A 16,884-nucleotide genomic window follows, 5' to 3' on the forward strand; every position below is an offset into this window, starting at 1 on the left:
GAAAGAACCCGCACATACAAACTGATATGGCATCTCTGTATCCATAGGGTAGCACGTCAAAGTACAAACTAAGCTTTATCTGGTTAAATTCATTTGAAAGCCGGATCATTCAATACTCTGGACCGTTTTTGTTTTACAAACAATTTGATAAACATCAACCACAACACGATAACAGTCTCGAAAGGAAACACAATCAAAAATTGCCGACTGTTACCGCCTCTTGCATGCTGTTAGCGGTCAAGGACAGGCAGCCAGCTACATCTGAAATCAATAGTGTGATGGTTTCTCCATTCTTGACGCATGAAACTGCTACGGAAATATAACAAAAAGCCGGTAGTACAGCAGAGGAAGTGTCACTCATGCTTAACGGTGTTGCCCTCAGTACTGATACCAGATGCTTTCCACATTAGCCAAATACTTTAGAACGAACCTTCACATCTATTTCAGAAAAAGCCGGCACAGCCTTAGTCTGCAGGCTCTCGTAATTGAGGAAAAAGCAAGAAAAAGAAAACCAAGTTTATAGAATAACCTACCATTTAGCAATTGCATCACTTGGACATTTCAATTTGAGATTTCGAAGATGCTCTCTTGATCTTATATCAGCCTACATAGCGAATGCAAGTCTAGTCTTGAGTATTTCGTACCACATTTACAAACAAATAAAAAGACGCTCCGTAGTAGTTGTAATAATAATAATAATAATAATAATAATAATAATAATAATAATATAATAATAATAATAATAATAATAATAATAATAATAAGATTTAATGTGAAAATAAGTGTCCAAATTATACCTAAAATTTTAGGTGCATAAAGAATTTTTCGTTAAAAATAGATACCTAACGCTTCTAACGTTATACTTTTAGGTGTTTAGATTATAACCACCGTTAAATTTGACCGTTAAGTGACATGTGTCACTTTTATAAGATTTTAATTTTTTTATTTAAATTAAAAACTTAAAATTATATATTTTTTAAAAACCCAAAATTTTATCAAATTACAAAAAAAAAACTAAATGTTCAAAATATCTAATTTCAATTCCCCTCAACTTTACCGCCCTCCACCAACGCCGTCGATTGGTACAACGTCGCTGGCCAAAACCCCATCTGTCGAAACACCTTCTATCCCTAAAGTTGCTGTCAAAACCCCTAAATTTTAATACCCAAATCCCTAAATCAAAATCTCAAATCCCTAAAAATCAAAACTCAAATTGCAAAATCCCAGCTGGATTGAGAAATCTACTTGTCGGTGTTCATACGCGGGGTTAAGAGCCAAAAACGAAGAGGGGAAGGGAAATTGCCGCTGGGGGGAGGCACGGGGGGTTTAGGTTTTTTTTCCTTCTATTTTTAAACAATATTTTCTTTTTAAACTTTAAAAAAAATATATACTGATAACGATATTTTAACAACCATTACGGTCCAAACACCTGAAAGTGCAAAGTTGAAAATGTTACTCTTATTTTTAACGAAAAATTCTTTAGCACCTAAAGTTAACTTTAGGTATAGTTTGAACATTTAATTTCACATTAAGCCTAATAATAATAATAAAGGTTAAGGGGCTGTTTGTTTAGCTCTGAATGGAACCATTCAACACTGAATGTTGAATCGCTCAACATTCAGACTGTTTATTTCTCACCTCTGAATGATTCAGTGTTGAATGATTCAGCAAAACAGTGCTGAATGATTTAGCATAGAAGTACATTCTGAATAATTCAGAGTCATTATCAAACAGCATGTCATATTCAGAGCTAATTCATACAGAGCCTCTGAATCATTCAGCATTTGAATCATTCAGCATTTGAATCATTCAACATTTGAATCATTCAGCGCTTAATCATTCTGAAGTAAACAAACAGCTTCTAAGTTTCTTATCTAAATAATTGATCCCAGAGACTAGCAAAACTATATCAAAATACTGAGAGGAGTTTAATATTGCAAAATTTCTTATTCAGATACATCTTGGTTCACTTGAAACCATTTTACCAGGCATGCTAATTTTCCCAAGAACAAATTCATAATTTTACCAGAAAACAACAAACTCAGAATTACCTGCCTGATGGGCTCCGGCACACGAAATTTGAATGTCATATTTACAATATTGATTGCAGTTTCAAGTGATACTCTATGACCAATTGAAACAAATACAGGCTTTAGTGAACCTCGATTTGATCGCATTGCCTATTAATAAAAGAAAAAAGTACGGTAAAAATTTGGGACCATAAAGCTAACTTTTGTACGTCCATATTTCAATTCTCTACTCCCTGAACTTAAGAAAAGGAACGAAAAAACAAGCGACTTAGCATTGCAACATACTGATATCTGTTATATTTCAACATTCTACAGGTTAAAGAAAAAAATTACAAGTATCTTTAACATGCTGCAAAAAAGTGGAAGCATCTCAAAGTTGAATAAGAATTATAGACTGCAGCATTAAATAAATCAGAAGGTACACCTATATGCTAGTAGATGTGCTAGATAGCACATGGAATTAAATAAAAACTCTCAAGGTATACTAAATGAATGATTACGGCTTACAACTTATTTACTTTTAAGGATATGCAACCCAGTGACTTTGCAAGAAAATATTATATCTGCTCATGCTACGGATAGGAATACCAAGAAAAAACAAAACAACCCTGCTTAACTTCTTACCGCCCCCCAGATGAATCCTGAGTTGCCTTAAAGTAATAATGCCTTTGGCTCTGTTTTCTTACCCCAGATTGAGTAAGACCATCAACATGATGCAGCTGAAAAGGATAAAATATATTGGCAGTGGACATATGTATATTGTTTATTTGTATATATGAATGTTTGTTCATTAAAATCACGAATAAGATATAATAGTATTTAAATCAATAGTAGATGCAAACTCATATTCTTTCCAATACCAATGGTCGGAATATCAGCAATAACACCTACATGAGAGACCAAACCAAAACCTGGACAAGGAAAAACTCAACGTACAAAAGAGATGATAACTGATAAAGGCACCAAATAGAGTAAAAGACTAACTTGCCTCGAGGGTGAAGTAATCCATTACCATCCACCATAAGTACCTGCAGAATTCATCCACGAATTAGACAACAAAAAGGAGATGATGAACAATAATGAATAATGAAAAAACTAAAATTTTCAATCTGAAATACAGAGGAGAGACCTGAGGATAGAAAGGACTTGCATCATTTTTCATCTTCTCCAAGAGATGTACAAGAATGGGAGCCTTGAAAAAGAAAAGGTTAAATGGGCTGAGTTAAATAGTTGAAAGAGTGAAAGAAGACTTGGTCAATAATGAGTCCCACGACAAGAGAACCAGGGAGGCTCAAAGATATTGTGTGTGATATTATGGAGGTATATACAATGGGGATTCTTTTAGATATATCATCCAAAATAGACAAATAGCCTCTCAGAGCATATTTATTTCCAATTTTCAAATAGCCAAATACTCACCTTTTCAAAAAATTATCCAATTTGTAACATGCTACAAAATAGTTGGCCCAAGATAATCAATGATGATATGAAAATGAAATTGGATTAATTTAATATTCAATAAAAACATGTATTCCAAACTTAGATTTTCAGAAAACAAAACTAAGCAAAATTTAACAAATAGTTGGTCTCCTGTACATTCCAAAGCCTCACTTAACCCTAGTGGCATGTGTCAAAACAAAAATCAAAATTAGCCCAATTGCAGATAGTATTAAGTGTATCAAAACCATCCAGATGGTGCAACGTCAAGAACAGAAATCATTATTCTAAACTGGAGGAATAGTTTGAACCAATGTCCTTTGTTTCTCTGACATATTTATTGCAGGATAAGTAGATTCCTTGCTACACCCAAGTTCTCTATGGCAGTTAATGGAGGGTTTGTAGGATGGTTAGACAACGGGACCAATCTCTCCATATTTGTTTGTCATGGCTCTGAATGTGCTATCCTGCCTTTTGAATCAAGTAACTGCATAATTCCTTATAATCCTAAGTATGAGAAAATGAGGCTCAAACATTTGTGCTTCATTGAAGAGTTGTTAAGCTTCAACAAATAGACGAGTGAATTTGTTGAAGCCGTAACCATCTTATTGGAAGTTTTCCATGTGAGTTCAGGTTTCTAGTTCAATTGTTCCAAAAGTGAAGATATATATTGCAAGGACAAGTGATGAGATGTTTCGGGACATAGCTACAAAGATTAGGTTCAAGCTTGGAACTCTACCTATAACAAACCTAGGTATAAGACTGCACTACGAAACTTAGGGACAGATTGTGCTCCTCTGGTGGACAAAATACGAAAAAGGGTCAAGAGTTGAGCAATCAAACACCTATCCGTTGCAGGTTCTCAGCATTTTATTCAGTCTGTTCATTTCAATATCTGAACTTTGGAGTAAAAACCTGTTGCTACCAACCAAAGTCACAACTAAGCAGTGCTTTCTCATGAAAAAAAAATGAAGGATGTGCATAAAGGGGCAGAGATAGTTGGCATGCCATTGATTATACTAAGGAGAAGGTGGATTGGGTCTAAAAGACTTGTACAGTTGGAAAGCATATGAGAAATCTCTGGATGGTGCTCACCCAAGGTAGGTCACTTTGAGTTGCTTGGATGGAAGAATGTGTTCAGAAGGCAGGAATGTCGTGTATCTGCCTTGTTCACAGAGGTATGGCTGGGATGAACTAAGCTATTGAATTAAGGAGCCTGGCAATTAGATTCATATAGCAACAAGAAGATGGAATTGGCATTGTAAGGATGACATTTGGGGCCAGCCTAAAGCAGCAACTATTTGGCATGAGTTAAGGCATAAGAAAGACAAGGTGGGCTGACATAGGTAAAGTCATTTTCAAATTCCCACACACTCATTTATCTCTTGGCTAGCTATAATGGATGTTTTGCTCACTAAGAGTAGGATGAGGCAAGCAATTACCCTGGAATACCAGGGACTTTGAACTCAAAGCAGATATGGTGGGATAATCCTCTCCACTTATGGAATCTGCAGAGTTAGTTCATGGAAGGAAGAGCTATATTAGGTGGTGAGGAGCATCACAATGAAAGCTATTATTTAGTACTTCTACATTTAGATTGGCTCGGAATGCTCCGAGGAATAGAAGACTTCATGACAGCATCGGGAATAACAAGCAATAGCTAGTATAATCGTAAATGTCGTAAATGATAGATTATCAGGCACAGTAATCAACACTAATTGATTTGTTGATTGCATAAGTAACTAGCATTGTACAGGATGTAAATACCAATAGCAGTTTTCTCTGTTAATAGATAGATAAAAATAAAAATAATAACAAGACATAAATTCTTAAATAAGTATTGTGAAGTTCATGAGTAAAGCGATTTATACGATGACAAAAAAAAACCCCAAAGCCGCGAATGAAAATCAAAGATGTTACCTCACGGAAGGCAAGGAAGCCTGGGACATAAGGAATGTCAATTCTGTCGCAGGTATATTCCTGATAAACGAGGCGTAGATCATTAAGGAGGTCCAAAACCACCAAACTCCCACATGCCATAGATGGATCTTCCTTGGAGAAGCTGACGTCCACTCCTCCTACGTACTTGAGGTGCTGCTGCTGCTCTGTCTGTGACTGTGGAGAGGGCAATCTCCATGGGAAATCATCCACCGTAATGACTCTCTTCTTCAACGTATCTTGAATCCTGTCATTTCAACAACTCCTCTATTTTACACGGTTACCCAAATCCAATCAACACAGTTACAATTTACAATTACATACTCCGTCCGTTTGCCCGATTCAGCCAAACAGGGACCTTCTCGTGCTCCCTCTGTCTCGTTTATCTCTTCCATTTTCTACCTCCACTACCGTTATTCAAAACTTCAGATCAGAATTGCTTACTGATCTTAGCAGTTTCTTCCATTTCTTTATGGAAAATAGAAATGTCTTCTTATGCTTTAATTTTTCACGCCTCAAAAATTGCCTCGAAATTTAAAAGAAAAATCGCGAGAAAAATTGTAAAAGCTTCGGGAGGAGAAAGACTAAAAGGGGGGTGGGAAAGGAAAGGGAAAGAAAAGAAAAGAAAGGCGAAGGAACGACACGCGCGTTGATTGATGATGGAGTCTTTAACTTAATATAAGAATAAATTTCTAAATTATATTTAAAATTAACTTTTTTGATATTTAAAAATTTTCTCGTTAAAATTAAATGTTTAAAGTTTATCGTTATATTTTAAGTGTTTATTATTAAAAAAATTTATTAAATGACACATATTACTTTAAGATCTTTTTAAAAATATTTTTAAATAATCTTTTATTTTTTAAAAAATAAAAAAATATAAATATGATATTTGTTATTTAACGATTTTTTAATGATGAGTATCTAAAAGTGTAACAAAAAAATATTATATACTAAAAATTAATTTTAGATATAGTTTAAATATATTTTTTATATTAAGAAAAAAAATAAAGAAAATTTTTTACCTAGGTATTTTTACCCAAAAATCACACAAATATATGTTATTTACCCGTTAGACATCATTTCTCCAAATATTTTTGATCTAACACCTTTTGGCAGTAAAGTGTGGTTGACCAAACGTGCATTGCACACGTGGATGGAAGGCGCGGATCATCAAGTGTGCATTTCGTCCGACATGACGCCACTAGGGTAAAGCGCAAATCTTCAGGCGCGCCTTCGATTCTCCTTTACTACCGTCCAACTATCCTTTCCCCTTTAATTTCATCCGTCTCTCTTCCCATCCACATATAAATACGCCATCATACAACCCCAAAACCACACCAAAATTTTTCTCGTCTTCCTTTTATCAATCATTTTAGTGAACTTTATGTAAGTTCTATTATTATTTTTATAAGGTAAAACTTTCATTATTATATTATAATCATTTAATAGTTTATTATTTTATTATATTTTATCGTACTAATTTTTTTTATTTCTTTTTGCAGTTATAAAATGGAAAGATGGTTAGTGCATTTAGATGGAAATCATATCTCCCATCATTTTGCCGATACGATAAAAAAAATAAATTGTGTTTTTTTAATTATTGTGAATGTTTTATTTATTTATTTATTTTAGTATTAGTTTAGATTTTGATTTATATACTATTTATTTAATTAGGGGAATGACCGTTTATTAGATCCATTTATTCATAATGTTAAGTTAGAGATATCGAATCGTGTCTGGCCATATTTAGCAGATGTTGGATTCGGTTACATAGTGAGATATAAAGGACAATGTAACCTTGAACTTCCCTTTATTTCTGCACTGATTAAGAGGTGGAGACCAGAGACACACACAATCTATCTTTCATGTGAGGAGTGCACTATTACGCTGGAGGATATTTCTATACATTTGAGGTTTCCAGTAGATGTGGATGTTATTTCTGGTGTGGTGGATGGTGATTGTCATTCTTTGTGCGAGGAGTATCTTGGAGGTATTCCGTCTACTTTTAACGGTGGTCGAATACCGTTAACATGGTTGGCTACAAATTTTAAAAACTTGAGTGAAGATTGTTCTAAGGAACATGCTAAAAGATTTGCTCGAGCTTACATATTACAACTCATAGGAGGAATCTTGATGCCCGACAAATCTCGTAACCAAGTTCATTGTATGTGGTTGCGTCCACTCGATGATTTTTACATTGCCGGCTCACTCAGTTGGGGATTAGCAGTTTTGGCATCTCTGTATAAAAAAATATGTCGGACAACTGATTATAAAAAATGCTATCGACAAATGTCTTATTCTTCTCCAATCTTGGGTGTGGTATCACATGTCTTTTTTTATGTTCAGTAGTGAATAACATGTTGATCTTCTTGTTATTGTTGAGGTAATTTCAATACTGAGTTCATATATAAATAATTTTTTGTGAGTATATAATGAAATATATATTTTTACATCGAATAGGTGGTCATTTAGAATTAAAGATCATCATGATATACCAGACGAATTGGAAGAAATTCAGCTACTCGTTTATCTTAATGCTAGTTCATAGGTATGCATTTAAATTTTATTATTTACCTTTAATTATCGTTATATAATTAGAATATTTTATTTATAAGGATTATATATATTTGTTTTATTTTGAATGATCTCCTTAATCTACTAAAGAAATGAGGTTGTGCATGTCACCTCACTTGATTGGCTTATCAGATGTATGGATGATGGTGGTCCCTCTGATATGTTATGTTATTATCGAGTGACATCCTGCTGATCTCGTTCTCTACCAATTTGGCTTCGTACAATATATTCCTGAAGTTCCTAGGACTATCGATCATCTGCATAACATCGATAGACGGGACAAAAAGAATATCAACTGGCTGATAAAGAACAGAGAGTGGATAATAATATAAGAGGATCGACGTGGATGCATTCCCCCTAGGAAGTTGATTTATGTGGATCATTATTCGATTGCGGTTAACTATTATCAGTGATTCAACAAGTTCAAGAATTCATTCATGTTTTACGAGGAAGCATGAGGCATGAGCATTCATTGGCGCCGAGAAAAACGTCCACCGTCACATCATCATCGTTTCCCGACTCGTGGACGGAGAGCAGACGCTTCCAGTTCGTCCTCAACTGCCCGATAGCAACCATCACAGCATGCAAAATCTACACCGGTTTACATACCCAACCCACCAATATACATTGGTACACCGCCAGTTCAGTTGGCACCGCCGTCGTTTCAGATGACATAACAACCGATTCAGATGACACCGCAACCATTTCATAAGCCATCGTAAGGTTTTATGACACCTCTTGTCGGACATTATACTGCCATGCCTATGTATCAAGTGTGGGCTTCATATGCTGCTTATTTGGTGGGTAGTGCTTCACCACAAACACATACACCTCTGGCTCAGTATGGATCATTGTCTTTGATGTCGATATTTTCACAGTTTTCACATTTCTCTATGAGCGGTGGGATGGTTAGTTATACACCTCAAGGGTCCTTATTCTATGGAGGTGTTACATCGTCATCCATCCCTCATAAAAAAAATGTAGCCGCTACTGATGATGACGACGATGATGATGAAGAAGATGATGATGAGAATGAGGAGGAAGAGCAAGTTATACGAAGAAACCTACATTAGAATAGACAACCACCGCCCTGTGGAACACATTCAAGATGCAGACATCGATAGACTTGTTTAGTTTGTAATGTTTTTATTTAATTTTCTTTGTTTATCAGCAAACGTAATGAATTATGGACTTTTTATTTAAATTGTTTTTTAATATTTTTATTATTTAATAACAAAAATTGAGATTTTAGAAACCATAATTACATCGTGATACTCAACGGTTACGTGATGTTAAAAGAGATGAACATATTTTTCTATTGTGGCCTAGGTTTATGCAATGACCACATCTTTTGTTTTCTTTGGACATCTCTCGAATATCCATATCACAATGAATTCAAGTGGATTTTGGTCGACCTGACTCCCTTAATAAGTACGAATTTAGTACAATCGAAAGCCAATTCTGAACCTCGACCTGGCTCTCGTACATTACATCATATTCAACTTCATACATGTGTGCTGGAGGTTCGGTGTGTATCGTATTTATGGGAACTTCATCTACATCATCATCATCATCGAAGTCCATGTTAAACTACGGTGATTCATGATCAACGAATAGTCTAGTCTCAACCCCATTCTCACCTGATTCACGAAGATATTCTTCTGGTGGAGATGAGGGTTTCTCTGTGACGTCAATATTTATTTCAAACAAGCTGACAGTTGAATTCATTCCCCTTGAACTTGAAGGCATCATGTCCAAGGGGTTTTAAACTGAGTGTTGTGTCACAAACATCTCCACATTGACGTCGAAGAAGCTCGCAATTGAATGTCTCCCCCCTAAAACTTGAAAGCATCGTGTCAAATGGGTACTGAATAGATTATTGCGTCGAGGGCAACTCCATATTCAGGTCAAAGAAATTGGTAGATAAATGCCTTCCCCTTGAACTGGAAGCGATGTTGCTATACAGATTGTTCGTGGAGCCACCTCGATAGAGATCGTAATAAGTTGCTGATGAATGTCTCCCCATTGAACTTGATGGGATGGTACCAGGATGTGGATTTCTCATTAATGAGTTAAAATCATTACACATTACTTGAGTTGGGATGTCAACTTGATCAACTTGTTGAGCCAACCTATAGTGAGAGCATAATGATATACCATAAATCGCACATACTTCAACAAATGTAGCATACATTTGTGTAACAACGTCTGAATTTTGATTATGAACATCAACCATCATAGCAACATCGTCATCATTGGAGAGTTTAAACGTTGTATAAGTTAATGGAAATAGTGATGTTGAAAATCTGCACTAAAGTGATGACAGTCTTCTAGTGCTTCTAACATGGACCTTCTTTGAAATTTTAGTTATTAGCTTCTCAAGAGTGATGTTTCTCTTGAAGGATAAACTGACAGAATGATTTGATACGAAGACAACGCCGGTTCCATCTTCCCAAACTTCTCCATCATAGAAAACAATAGTTGAAATACACCTCATTTTGGGAGTGAAAGATTTAAAGTCTTATATATGGAAAAAAAAAACAACGTTAATTGTTTCTAATATATGAATTAAAATATAAACTAATACTAAAAATTTAAAATATCCACAATAATTGAAATAATACAATTTAATATTATTACCGTATCGATAAATACATCGAGATACGATCTCGCCTTCTATTTTACAACAACAAAAAGAAATAAAACATAATTAATATAATAAAATTTGGTTAAACAATTCAATATGAAATAAATATAATGTGATAAAAATAATTTTTCCTTCTAAAAACTATAAAAACTTCTACTTAGCTTAATAAAAGGAATTGATAGAAGAAGAATATCGCTGAATTTATATGTGGTTCGATTGTCGGCCTGAGTAAATAATTAAAGGGACAATAATTTTGGGGAACAATAGAAGATGTGAATCATTATCTGCGCCTTCCAGCACGTGTCAGAATCCCAGAGAATGTACGTATGAGGATCCACACTTTACCCCCGTGGCGCCAATTCAGACGAAAGGCGTGCTTGATTATCCGCGCCTTCTATTCACGTATGCAAGACACACTTGGTCAACCGTACTTTACTATCAAAGGGCACTAGATCGATAATATTTGAAGAAACGATGTCTCCCAGGTAAAAAATATATATTTGAGTAAAATGGCCTTTTTACCGACACGTGTATTTTAAGCGAGTGGAAAAGTAGGGGAGAATTGTGACGACTGGTGTTGGGCTGGTCACAATAAAAAAGCCTACGAGGCTTTGAAAGTAATCGCGAAGCAATTACTGCTCCTCTGGTCTTCATCTTCTCCTCCTCGTCTTTGTTGGGATTTTCGGTCCTTTCTCTGTCTTCAGCTCTTTTTTTCGCTTTTCTTATTTGGTTGCTAAGTATTTTGCTCTTTTTATTCGTCTTGCTCTTCTTCTTGCAGGATCATTTGAAGAATTTATTAAATTACGCATCTCGATCAATCGTTTTCCAAATTCCGTCTGCTTTTTTCATAATAATAGATTTCAGGTATGCATTTTATTGATATATCCCCTCTGAATCCGCTTTCTTGGTCACTTGTCCTGCAAAAGTTTCTGCTGCTTTTAAGCAATTTTCCGAGCTTCATTCTATTTTTAGGCGTCTTTTCGTAATTTGATCTGTACCTTATTGCTGGAAGATGATATTCTTTTTTTATATTTTAGGTTTTTTAATTAAAAATGAAAATATTTTACTGTGAAGGATGGAGAACTTGAATGTAAAATTTGAAGGTAAGAATTTTGATTTTCTATTTGCGTCTGGTTGATCTATAATTTATTCTTTACAGTTTCTCTAAAGACATAAGGCTTCTAGTGTTTTTTTTCCCTTTAAATTTGTTAGTTTTTAGGGTATGCCTGTAACTTTTTTCTCTCCCAAAAGCCAGTACTTTTGCATTCAATCTCAGCCACGCTGGTACTTCGAGGGTTTGATTGTTGCTCGAACTGTTATTTTGGCTTATGAGCTTCGATTCAGCTTGAGCAATCCGGGATCCCCAGTAATTACATTTCTAGGGTTTGCTAGCGGTTCGAAGGATTTTATTTGTCACAACTAAATACGGTTTCCCTTATTTCTTTATTCGATTCTTTTAAAGCTGAACTTGTGAACAATCATTTCTAATTATCTCCTTTCCCAAATTGTATAAATTAGTAAGAAATCCCAAGAGAAAAAATGGAAGGACCTGGATGTGTGACGATATCTGAAAACTCATTCCCGGTGTATCTTCTCCCTGTAATATTACTTATCCTCTTAAATCTCCAAATATTCACTTACCTCCCTTTGCTTGCTAGTGAGCACTTTTGATTTCGGTCTCTCTTGATTCTAGTCATGTTGTAAAACCTGATAATTGTTTGTGCATCATCTTTAGCACTAAATGTCAGACGGTAACTCACAAGGTTTCATTTTTGTTGTTTTTAGGGCAGATCGGGTAGAAATTGTACCATCAAATGAGTATCAAGAGTTTGGGCTAAGGAAACCTTATTCTGCTTTTGATCATTTGGGCTTTCATTCATGATTGGGAAAATGGTCGAGGGTCCTAATTTTACGGGACTCATAGGAGGAACCAACAACAACGATAACAATTACTATGATTTTACTCAAGGGTTTTACCAAAAGCTGGGGGAGGGCACTAACATGTCTATTGACAGTTTACAGACAAGTAATGCTGGTGGATCTGTTTCAATGTCGGTTGAAAACAGTAGTGTTGGTTCTAATGATTCTCTAACCCACATTTTAAGCCACCCTGGTCTAAAGCCTGTGAACCGCCGCAATTACTCTGTCTCTGTGGGGCAGAGCGTGATTCGTCCTGGTAAAGTTGGGCATGCACTTAATGATGATGCATTAGCACAGGCATTGATGGATAATAGGTTTCCAATTGAGGGATTATCGAATTATGATGAGTGGACTATTGATTTAAGGAAACTTAACATGGGTTCAGCTTTTGCTCAAGGAGCCTTTGGGAAGTTATATAGAGGTACATATAATGGTGGGGATGTTGCGATTAAGATATTAGAAAGGCCTGAGAATAGCCCAGAGAAGGCACAAGTTATGGAACAGCAATTTCAGCAGGAAGTTATGATGCTTGCAACACTGAAGCATCCAAATATTGTTCGATTTATTGGGGCTTGTCGCAAACCTATGGTTTGGTGCATTGTGACAGAGTATGCGAAGGGTGGCTCAGTTCGACAGTTTTTGACAAGGAGGCAGAATCGTGCTGTGCCGTTAAAATTGGCAGTTAAGCAGGCATTGGATGTTGCTAGAGGGATGGCCTATGTGCATAGGCTTGGGTTTATTCACAGGGATTTGAAGTCAGATAATCTTCTAATAGCTGCTGATAAATCAATAAAGATTGCAGATTTTGGAGTCGCACGTATTGAGGTGCAGACTGAGGGCATGACACCAGAGACAGGGACGTACCGTTGGATGGCTCCGTAAGTCTTTTGACCCGTATATGTTGAAGTTTCTAACCCTTTTACAATATGCCATTTATATGTTTTTGTTAAGAAAATATTGATGGCAGTTTCCATCTTTGTTAGATGATTCTTGCTAATTTTCATGAACACAGATTTTTCTTTTCCTTTAAAAGAAGACCCATAAGGATGTGCATTATTTCTGTTTCGATTCCTACCCCTTTGAGTGATTAACTTTAATGATTTGCTGATTATATTTGATATTCTTCTGTTGTGAGTTACGTTAGTAAGTCTTGCTGTTAAGTTTCTGGTATTTTCTATTTTCGTTTTTTGAGCTTGTAATTATGTGTTCTGAGCTTTCTGTTTGAGATCATCAACAAAAACCTGTCTCGTTTACATCATTATTTGAATTCTGAATTTGATTATGAAGTTCTTCGACTTTGTTATGCATACTAGCAGTTTCATTCTAAAATCGTTGATGCATTTGTTTTGACATTTAGTTTTACTGAATTATCTTTTACGTGAAACTGCATTTAGCTGACCAACTGAATTGGTACCTGAACTGTATTTGTTAAGTATTTTATACGTTTTTGTTCATTATTCATATTAGTAGTTATCTTTTGTTCTTGCAGAGAGATGATACAGCATAGACCCTACACGCAAAAGGTAGACGTGTATAGTTTTGGAATAGTCCTGTGGGAGCTTATCACTGGCTTGCTTCCTTTCCAGAACATGACTGCAGTGCAGGCAGCATTTGCTGTGGTGAATAAGGGTGTAAGGCCAGTTATTCCAAATGATTGCCTCCCTGTACTGCGTGAGATCATGATGCGTTGCTGGGACATTAACCCTGAAGTCCGCCCTCCCTTCAATGATATCGTGAAGATGCTTGAGATTGCTGAAACAGATGTACTGACAACTGTTCGCAAGGCCCGGTTCAGGTGTTGCATGACTCAACCTATGACAATTGACTGATCCAGAACAGAGAACAAAGGAAGAGAGGATATAAATGGAAATGCAAGGGAAGCAGTAGGAATTTAAATATAAATTCATGTATGTATCAGTATTTTACATTTATCTTTTTTTACTTTATTTTCCAGGTAGAAGGTAAGTTATTGGGTTCAGAGTGCTGGTTGATGTGAATATATGTACTTGGACATGGGGTGTTGTGGTTTTAGTAGTAAGGGGATCATTGACGTGGTTTCCTTGTGTAGCTAGCTACATATGTGGGAATGCCATATTTCCATTGTTTAAGTGCAGGTTCTCAATTGGATGAGCCTCTTGTTCCGGTTTTCTTTACTCTCGTTTTTATGATTTTGGGTTGTGAAAAAATAAGTATGTTTTGCCTTTCAATTTGTATATGCATAAAGGAAGTAACTATGGGTTCAACAGGACATTCAATACTGGAAGTGAACCAACCTTTGCTATCACATGGTTATTAGTTACAGCATACCGTGTTCATGAATGTAGGCCCCGATTCATCACTGAACTTTAACCGTCTAAATAGACTGCATTAGGTGGAGAGCTGATAAGATTTGGGTTTTAAAGGCCCAGCGAACATAAATTATGGTCTTGCTTAGTATCGTTTTAGGTAGGAGTGACTATTTGAATCCTTGATCAATTCGTATTATTTTATCTTTTTTTTTTAATTTTCAATCAAATCAATTTGAATATATTTATTTAATTTTTATTTAAATTCGAATGTAATTGTTTATGCTGATTGGTTATAATTTAAACAAAATAAATTATAAAATATAAAATTAAAAGATTCAAGTATAATTTTTTTTAAAAGAAATCGATGTGATAAAGTACTATATTATTTAGAGGTGGTAAACGGGTCATTTAGATAGGATTTGGGTTGGGTTAGTCAATTTTTGGGGTTGGTTGATTATCGGATCGGTTGTTTTTCGGTTTGGATCAATATCAGATCTAGTTTGAATCTAGTTTAGGTGTATGGTAAATCGAGTCGAGGATCGGGTCAGTCAATTTTCGAGGTCAGGTGATTATCGGATCGGTTGTTTTTCGGTTTGGATCAATATCAGATTTGGTTCAAATCTAGTTCGGGTGTATGATAAATCGGATCGGGTATCGGGTCAGTCAATTTTCGAGGTCATGTGATTATCGGATCGGTTATTTTTCGGTTTGGATCAATATCATATTAGTTGATTTTTGGTCCAAGTCAATATTGGATCAGTTAGATTTCGGGTTGGATCAATATCTGGTCGAGTCAATATCGGATCGATTGATTTTCAGTTTAGGTTAACCTTTATATTAAGTCAATTCGGGTTGAATTAATTATGAGTCTAATCAAGTATATATACAATTATCGATATATTCTTGTAAAAAATGTCTTATTGTTTGTTAATCTAATTTATTAGGCTTAATTTCAATTATCAATCGTTTAATATTTTGAATTAAATCAACATTTAGAGATGATAAATCAATAATTTGACACAGATACGATCATATAATGTGTGTTAGAATTTGTTATCAAAAGTTTATATTGATTTTGTATGAAAAGTTTATAATGATAACTATTTGATAAAGAAATAAAATTTTTATTAAATTTTTTCCAATTATAAATTTTAAAAATAATACATTAATGTATTTATTAAATTTTAGTCGTAAAATAAGTAAATTTTATATTATGTTTATTATAAATCTAATATTATTTTTTTAGTTTTAGTTTTATTTTTATTATAACTTTAATATTTTTATTTCAATTAAAATAAGTAAACTTTATTTATTACTGTTTTCAATCTTATAATTAGATCTTACTTTTATATTCCTCTTATGTAATAACCTAAGTAAACTTTCTATTACTTTTATTTATTTTTAACAAATTATTATTTTTATTTAAATTAATTTATTATTCGGTTAGGATTAATATCTGTTCTGGTTGCTTTCGGGTCGCGTTAAATTCGATTCGGGTTGCTTTCAGATCGGGTTAAAATTCAGTTCGAGTTAATTTTGGTTTTGGTTCAGATTGATTTCGGTTTCGCTAAATTTTGGGTCGGGTATGAGTCAGATATCAGATCAAATTTGATTATCATATTCGAGTTAATATCGGGTATTGGGTTGGCTAAATCGGTTTGAATAATCGGATTCAGATCAAATTTACCAAGTCTAATATTATTTTTCAGAGGTCTTACATTTGAACAGATGCGTTTGCGGTTTGTATGGTGGGCATACTATTCAATAAAAATTAAATATTTGAATCTTTGACCAAAATTGGAGTCACTCATTGGAATATAAATTTTATTTAAATGGAATATTAATTTATATACAATTTTATTTTAAAATATATTAAAGGAACTCCCTTACGATTCTTATGTTGACACCATCTTTTTTCCTTTTTCATGATAATTCAATTATTTGTAAATAAAATTCTTCAAATTTTATATCTTGACAAGTGTTTAAAGATAGGGTAAAGTACACAAATAGTCTATCGATTATAGGTGTTGCTTTGTTAAGTTTTTCG

At 34.6% G+C, this 16,884-nt stretch overlaps 2 protein-coding genes across 5 annotated transcripts; one reads left to right on the forward strand and one right to left on the reverse strand.

The window, feature by feature from the left end:
* Positions 1-24: 24 nt before the first annotated feature.
* On the reverse strand, positions 25-5,986 carry LOC120194421 (endonuclease V-like). 4 transcript variants are annotated; one of them, XM_039196736.1, is made up of 8 exons: positions 5,730-5,986; positions 5,388-5,652; positions 3,160-3,222; positions 3,019-3,058; positions 2,655-2,941; positions 2,052-2,180; positions 534-628; positions 26-438 (listed from the first exon to the last, which is right to left on the reverse strand). In XM_039196736.1, the coding sequence occupies exons 1-5, from the start codon at positions 5,798-5,800 to the stop codon at positions 2,850-2,852; spliced, it is 531 nt and encodes a 176-aa protein (XP_039052667.1). In that variant the 5' UTR covers positions 5,801-5,986; the 3' UTR covers positions 26-438; positions 534-628; positions 2,052-2,180; positions 2,655-2,849. The 4 variants fall into 4 exon arrangements, with proteins under 4 accessions (XP_039052664.1, XP_039052663.1, XP_039052667.1 ...); XM_039196731.1 differs by having other exon boundaries at positions 28-438; positions 534-604; XM_039196733.1 differs by having other exon boundaries at positions 25-623.
* Positions 5,987-12,414: 6,428 nt separating this feature from the next.
* On the forward strand, positions 12,415-14,420 carry LOC120194537 (serine/threonine-protein kinase STY13-like). The gene is made up of 2 exons (XM_039196813.1): positions 12,415-13,427; positions 14,039-14,420. Exons 1-2 carry the CDS (start codon positions 12,508-12,510, stop codon positions 14,376-14,378), a joined length of 1,260 nt encoding a protein of 419 aa, XP_039052744.1. The 5' UTR covers positions 12,415-12,507; the 3' UTR covers positions 14,379-14,420.
* Positions 14,421-16,884: the final 2,464 nt, after the last annotated feature.

The sequence above is a fragment of the Hibiscus syriacus genome, unplaced genomic scaffold, assembly GCF_006381635.1.
Source record: "Hibiscus syriacus cultivar Baekdansim isolate YM2019G1 unplaced genomic scaffold, ASM638163v2 tig00116997_pilon, whole genome shotgun sequence".
NCBI lineage: Eukaryota > Viridiplantae > Streptophyta > Magnoliopsida > Malvales > Malvaceae > Hibiscus > Hibiscus syriacus.